The sequence below is a fragment of the Limulus polyphemus genome, unplaced genomic scaffold, assembly GCF_000517525.1.
Source record: "Limulus polyphemus unplaced genomic scaffold, Limulus_polyphemus-2.1.2 Scaffold208, whole genome shotgun sequence".
NCBI lineage: Eukaryota > Metazoa > Arthropoda > Merostomata > Xiphosura > Limulidae > Limulus > Limulus polyphemus.
In genome coordinates this window covers 308,165-315,508 of record NW_013665818.1, presented here as the reverse complement: position 1 = coordinate 315,508, position 7,344 = coordinate 308,165, and the positions used below count along the sequence as shown (strand labels likewise).

Genomic DNA, 7,344 nt, shown 5'->3' with positions numbered 1-7,344 from the left:
ACACTCATCTCTGTATTTATGTTTTGTTTTTATTATGAAACAATCCAACAATAAATTTTACTTCAATAAAACATCACAGTCAAAATGAATTGTTATAAATATATAAAAAAATAAGCATCCCACAGTATTTCTTTTATCTTTATACAGTAGATTGTTTAGTAAAACAATCTTTTATTGTAATTTGAGACTGAGGACAGTCTCATTTTTAAATATTTATTGTGTACTATTAAATGTTGGCTTTATTTCTTTAATACATTTGTGTGGAAACTTATCTATATATAAGTATTTTCCTAATCTTAACAATACAATTATAACTCTTGTTCTAGCAAGTTACTAAAGCTATTGCCAATTATTCTTATCAACTCATTAAAACACTATGAATCGTTTCATCTTTCTCACCTCCATCTGAACCATTCCTGGTCGCTGCGTTCTCAAAGTCCGGACCGTTTGGAAAAGGTCCACAACTCCTTCGTACTGCATCTTCTCCAGGACAATACTGAGAGTAATAAATACTCCAGTGCGGCCTACTCCCAAACTATAATAAAAACAACATTTAACAGAAAACAACTGCTTACTAGTTTCCAGTCAGTTTACCAACTTGTGTACAGTAGGAAACATTTACAGTAGGTTTCAAAACTTCCTCAAATAAAAAACACACGGTTGGTTCATTCATATATATCAATCCTTTTAGTTCCTTTGCATAAAAACACCTAGTTCTTCCATTAAACTAACTGTGACAACTCCAATGCATAAAGAGCACAAGTGATTCATATTTTCACTGTTTAAACCACAGACTATGAATAAGCTTTAAAAGATTTGTTTAATGTAATTGCTTTTAACAAATACTATAGCGTTTATACTCTTTTAATTTACATGTATGACTGCACAAGGTATATTTTGCCTACTTATACATTCCTAGAAAATTTTGTAAGTGTTCAAAAACGAAAGATTATTTCAGAAGTATGTAAATACTTAAGAGGATTTTTGCCAAAGCAAATTCACAATGTGTTTGAGAATACTTGAATGTACGATAAATCTAACTTACACTTTCTTTCAAAACTATGTTAATGTTCAATAACACTACAGCTTATTTCAGAAATGGATATTGAAATAAAGTATGTTTTACTGTTAAAACTACATCTTGAGTGCATTTGACGTATTAATTCTTTGCAAAATGCACCAAAACTTAAACCATTTACAGAACCCAATTTCTCTTACCTGCAGTGAACAGTGATGGGACCTTCTTGACCGAACTGTTCTTTTGTCTTGTGTACTTGTCCAATGAATTCAATAAATCCTTCTCCTGATTTAGGCACACCCTGTTCTGGCCAATCAGTGAAATGAAACTGTCGGATTGTCCTAGACTGACCGTCCTAAAGTTTGATAAATATTTTAATATGGTAATTTTAAATTATCATATATTAAGGGATGTGCATTGGAAGGATTATGTGTATAGTATATTTTCTACTTGAATGACAGGTTAACAAAGCTTAAAGATTAATACATCTACTGTCAATCATAACTTGGTTTTTAAGATAAATTATACACAGTCAAAAATGTAAGTGGAATCAAAATAAACATTTTTTCCAATTAACCTTTGAATATTCATTATGACTGAAGCTAGTGAGTGATTAAAGTGCAAACCAAGTACCTGAATAAGAGTCTTTGCTTAACTGTTGAGATATACATGTAAGTAATAGCAAGCCAAATTACTTACTCGAGCATCTGTGACTTTAAACTCTCTTAAGATGTACTGTGGCATGTTATATTCTGTAATGGGGTCGACCACATAATATAAATACCGTTGGGAATGCTCACTAGGCCAGTACTGATGACACTTTTCCTGTAAAAAAAGAACAACAGAAAAAAAGGGGTATTTCAACAATAACTAAGCATAAGTTACTTGACCTTTGCAATAATAAGAGATTTGTTGAGCTAGTGTGGGAGAGGTGTAGTAAGTTGCTGCAGGTGGAATAAAAGAAACAAGACATTCTGTGAACACAGACAAAAATAAACACCTTATCAATGAAGAATAGGAATGAAGTTCAAAGTGACTGATTGTCTTAGTGGGAGGCTATTGCATTGTGTTATCTTAAGATAAAGAATAAATTATACTGTATTTAAAGAAAGAAAATGACATAAAATTACTTCAAAACAAACTGATCAACGGGATAAATATTAAAGATTAAGATGAGGTTAAGACTTCACCAGAAAGTCCTCTTTTAATTCTGATATGAATCAAGTTGAAAATGCCAAAATTGCTCTCACATTCCACATTTTCTGTGTAAATGACCAACCAGAAAACTGGATTACAATCAAGCCCCCAGAAGTATCTTTTATCTATGCAACAATAACAGAGCAGTCCTAAGTGCATAGTAATTTAGGACAAAATGCAATTGTCCCATGAAATAGTAAATAACTGAATAATGATACAGTAAGTAACACCTAGGGTTGAACTGACACAAGACTTATATTTAGCACGTTCCTAATTAGAACTTTATTAAAAACATTAATATATTGCAAAAAAAGAAAAACAATTTATACAAAGTGTCAGTGGCATTCAACATTTAAACAACAAACACTGATAATTTCTTCAAGAGAAACCATTTTGAAAGTGATAAAAAAAAATTGGTTATATCTATTCAATACTAAAGAAGATGCAATAAGCATTGTCCTTTAAAACTTACTTCTGTATTCCACAAACTGATTTACATTTTATACTGTTTTAATAGTGCAGAAATACAATTATTGCAACAAAGAGTGCTATACTGAGAACAATTTCTTTGCAATATTAGCATTGTCACTTAACAGTAACACAATGTAAGTTTTCTTTACCTCATTCTGAACAATGTAGCTGCAGAAAAGAGTTAACTACATGTCAGTTGAGGTGTTCTCTAAACTAATACTCATACAATTGAGTAATCCTCTTCTGTAGTACCAGTAGTATGTCTAACTATTAACACTGATAATATCCCTAGCACTGTCATATGCCTGTTCATTTACACTCATCTCTGTATTTATGTTTTGTTTTTATTATGAAACAATCCAACAATAAATTTTACTTCAATAAAACATCACAGTCAAAATGAATTGTTATAAATATAATAAAAAAATAAGCATCTCGAGCCATGGCTGACCAGCAGCCTTAAGCAAACCAGCCACAGTGTGTTTTCCATTTTATTTAACTTTTTTTTATAATATTTGTTTTGCATACTCCTATGTCTGTGGGTTTTGGAATCAATGTACTATATCATACCAACAACAAACAGTATTTACAACTGTTCTCCTTCACATCAGCCTTGCACTAAACTATAAGGAATGTGAGAATTGATGTCATCAGTGCTGAATAGTTTTGTCATTCAACTTTTTTATTTGGGATAGAATCCACTTTTCTCTTATTAACCACTAGTTTTATAAAACTTTATGGTAATTCAAATGGTTTGTACATAAGAAATGTATATGATATAAACCATAGATAATACCTCTGTGGCCTGATTAACAGGAAAGGAACCTACATTTGTATTATGAAGTTCTCTTGCTTCAGAATATGTGATGAGAGGTATGATGTTAAAGGTTCAAAAAACACAAAAGTTCTGATAAAATGCAGGATATCTGTTTTAGTAACTTATAGTATCAATAAAATCATGCAAGGTGGTAACAAAGACCACCAGTAGTTAAAAACAACTGACTATATAATGCATGGTTTTTTCAGTCGTGAATTATGAAATATCATTGATAATATAAATGTATATCTCAATGTGTATTTAATGTAAATATTAAATACAGATAAGCTTATAATTCTTAAAAACTCAAAAACTTTACCCGACCAACTTCTTTCAGTTTAGTCAGCATAACAACAATGTTAGAATTGTGTTCCCACAACATCCTCCAGAAGTCTTCAGTTGTTTCTGGCAGTGGACCTTGAGTAGCTATGTAAGCATTTCTGTACTTGTAGCCCTGAAAAGGACAAGGAAAACAGAATAAAATGTGTAAGAACACTCTGACATATAGGAAAATGGGAATTAACACAGTGAACAAAATATTTCAATAAAGAAAACATACACTTGAATGTTGCACATTTTTTATCATAAGCTTCCTAATATGTTTACATAATTCTTAGTTAATTTCTTATTGCATTACTTAAAAATTTCAGATTTATAAATATGTAATTTGGTAAAACTTTATTAAAAAGCTTTTGCTGCAGAGCCTCACAAAGATGTGAAGATTGATGTACGAAACAACTAAACTACAATTTTAAGGGTGAAGTAGAATAGAAACTTAGCATGCATCTAGGTTTACTATATTAGAAAATTTCCACATAGAAATACATTTTACCTCATAAGATATTTTTCTCTTTATCACATTTATTATTACATATAAATTATAGAATCAACCAAAATATAATGTATGGTTTTCATACAATTATAAAAAAAGCATCAACTTTAGTTCTAAAACATCAAAAATAAACAGTCACTGTTTTAATTTTTAGTAAGTAAAAAAAATGTTTATGTAGAATTTAATGTGCTCATTCTTCTTGGTATTCTAAATTTTTTCTTTTTACAAGAAAACCAACTTAGATTTTGTACAAAGCTCTTGATGAACTGATGAAATAAACATGATTATGTCAATGAATATTGTGATAAGAAGATGTAACATACAAACTGTATCAGCATAGCTGATAAAATAAAATACTTGCATCAGTAAAGCTTGCATTAATGTAATCTGATCCATCTACCCCACGGATAGGCTGGAGACAAACCCGGGAAGATTCGTCTTAAGGGCACATGAAAGAACAATTCAGTCAGTTAAAATATTGGACAACAAATTATTAGTTTTTTTAAAAGACATAAATCTAGTTAATACTTATAGGTTTTAAACTACCTTGTAACTATAAGGACTTACATTGGGTATATACTTGCATAATCTTTAATGAATTACCAGTTGTACTTATACTTTACTGTGACTTCCTCAACCAAAGTGGATGGCTCAAAGTTTATTATATCAAAGGAAATGCATTTCTTTAAATGAAGTTCTGATTTCTAATTACAATGAAAAAATCTAAAAAAAAAATAGAAGTAGATTATTCAAATACATTTATAAAACTTACATACTAAAAGATAAAGTTATATATATATATATATATATTGTTGGTCAACTTAATTCTGGAAACTAGTTCAACTTCAAGACGTATGTGCACTGATTTTTTTTTCTATTATATAAGAAAAGTTATATGCAAAATGCTCCTTTTAAAGAAATGTAAAAAGACTTATTTCAGTATAAAAGTAACATACCTGAAACCAAAACATTTTATCTTTTTAAATTTAGTTTTTCTGTTTTTTACAAAACTAAATTTATATGTCACGTACATTTTCAAAAATAGTCTTTTAAAATACTGCTTGCAGTAACCTAAATCTTGTAAGTCTGCAGCAATAAAAGACAGGTTGATTCTGCATTCTAATTTCTTACAACATTAGTTGTATTCTTACAACGAAAATTTTAATTTTAAAATGTCCCACTATAACTATTGGCTTTATTACACACAAATCATACAAATTAAACTCAAAAATAAGTTGTCTAAAATCTCATTTTTTTAAGTTAACTGAAATAAAGCAGAGAGAAAGTGAAAACCTGCATTATACAGACATAATATTGAGTAGTTTTCTATCTACGATCACATTTAGTAGACTTGAAATATGTTTTATCAATGCCCTGAAGAGTTGATTAAATAAAATGTGAGGGAATAAAGTTTTGTTTACACAACATTTAAAAGGGCATGATCTTCATTTAATATGTCAAAACCATTGCAGTTTGCAACAAAAAAATTGTAAGATTTTTTAAAATATGGGAAAGGTCCTACTCACAAGGCAAGATATTCATCAACCTATTTTTGAATTTGTTAACTGGAAGATTGGCACTAATAAACTTGGCAGAGGCACTCTTTATACTAGCCAGTCTCTGAAAAATAGAAATATATTAATTTACTTAAGTTAATTAAATTTAGTTAATAAGAAATAACTATAAATTTTAATTTAAATAGAAATTTCTAAGAGACTTTTTAACTTTTCTTCAAAAATTAGGGGAAAGTGCCCATTAATAAAGAGGTTGGTAAACTCCAATTCAAAGTTATGATTTTCCCATACTGAAAATGTATTTCTGATAGGTACTTACCTCCTCTCGCATAAATAGCTATATTCTCGTTTAGTGCTGCCCTCTATACACAAAAGTTTTTTTCGCATACCACAAGCCTTGAGCTCCCATGTAGCCCAATGTGGTTCAGCTGCTGCGTCTTGCATGCAAATGGTCATGTGACAACCCTCTACCAATAGGAGTGTGATGCACCCTCTATTCAATTCTATCAAACTATCACTTCAAGTATTGGCAGAAAATGGAAGCACCAATTTTCAGTGGGGAGGAAGAGTAGGAAGTGTGAAAGGAGGTAAGTACCTATTGGAAATGAATTTTTAGTGTTGGAAATTTATAATTTATGATACGGTACATTACCTCCTCTCACATAAATAGCTAGAATCCCGCATTGAATAGGTGGAGGGACCAGTGCGAGAGAAAGAAAGAAGCATGCTTCAAAAGCATCTGAAGGACATCCTAAAAGAGTAGATTCTCGCAGTACAGGATCATACATGGGAGATTGCACCACTTCTGTACCAGGTATGCTCTTTGCCCAGTATTGAAAGAGGTGTTGCAGACATGGGCAGAAATTGGGAGGAACAAATCCAAAATGGAGAGAACAATGAATGGATAGGGATCTGAACCATACAATATTGGAATCTCAATCCCATAGAGTATATCAATGTGGGTGAGAGTAAAAGGATGTGCCTCTAGGTGTAGAGTGGCTAGGGCACAATGGACCATACACGGCAAGTCAACTGCATCCAAAACTCAGCAACCTGGAACCGACATCTACACAGGGGTAGGACTGGAATCACACTGTCAGTAAGTCAATTACAATCCAAAACCCAGCCACTGGAAACCAACATTCATGTGGGGGTAGGAAAGAGGATCATATCTTCTTCACTTCAAGTTCAGCAGACAGAAGAGAATCTTGTATCTCCCAATCAGGAGGAAGCCTCCATGATCCACCACCCCTGCAGCTTGGAACTGGAAAGAGGTAAGGACTCCCATACTCCACTGGAAGAAAGAGGGGGAGAAAATGTGGTGGAGAGTCTGGAGGAATGTCAACACCAGAGACAGTGTAATAGGTGACTACAAAAACCCTATTTTCAAAAGCAGACCATACCTGATTATGCAATCGAAGGTATGACATGGATGGGCAGCTGTCCCCTTCTGTTTTATCCATGAAGTCTATGGGTGAGTACGGTCCGAAATGGG

At 31.8% G+C, this 7,344-nt stretch overlaps 1 protein-coding gene across 1 annotated transcript in view; it reads right to left on the bottom strand.

The window, feature by feature from the left end:
• LOC106478396 (tyrosine-protein phosphatase Lar-like) overlaps positions 1 to 7,344 on the bottom strand; it is a 298,391-nt gene that overhangs the window by 3,610 nt on the left and 287,437 nt on the right. Inside the window, exons 29-34 of the mRNA XM_022381996.1 lie at positions 5,862 to 5,955; positions 4,697 to 4,773; positions 3,823 to 3,957; positions 1,718 to 1,843; positions 1,219 to 1,373; positions 400 to 535 (exon numbers count right to left, since the gene is read on the bottom strand). Of these exons, the coding sequence (XP_022237704.1) occupies positions 400 to 535; positions 1,219 to 1,373; positions 1,718 to 1,843; positions 3,823 to 3,957; positions 4,697 to 4,773; positions 5,862 to 5,955 (723 nt within the window). The remainder of the gene's footprint in view (positions 1 to 399; positions 536 to 1,218; positions 1,374 to 1,717; positions 1,844 to 3,822; positions 3,958 to 4,696; positions 4,774 to 5,861; positions 5,956 to 7,344) is intronic.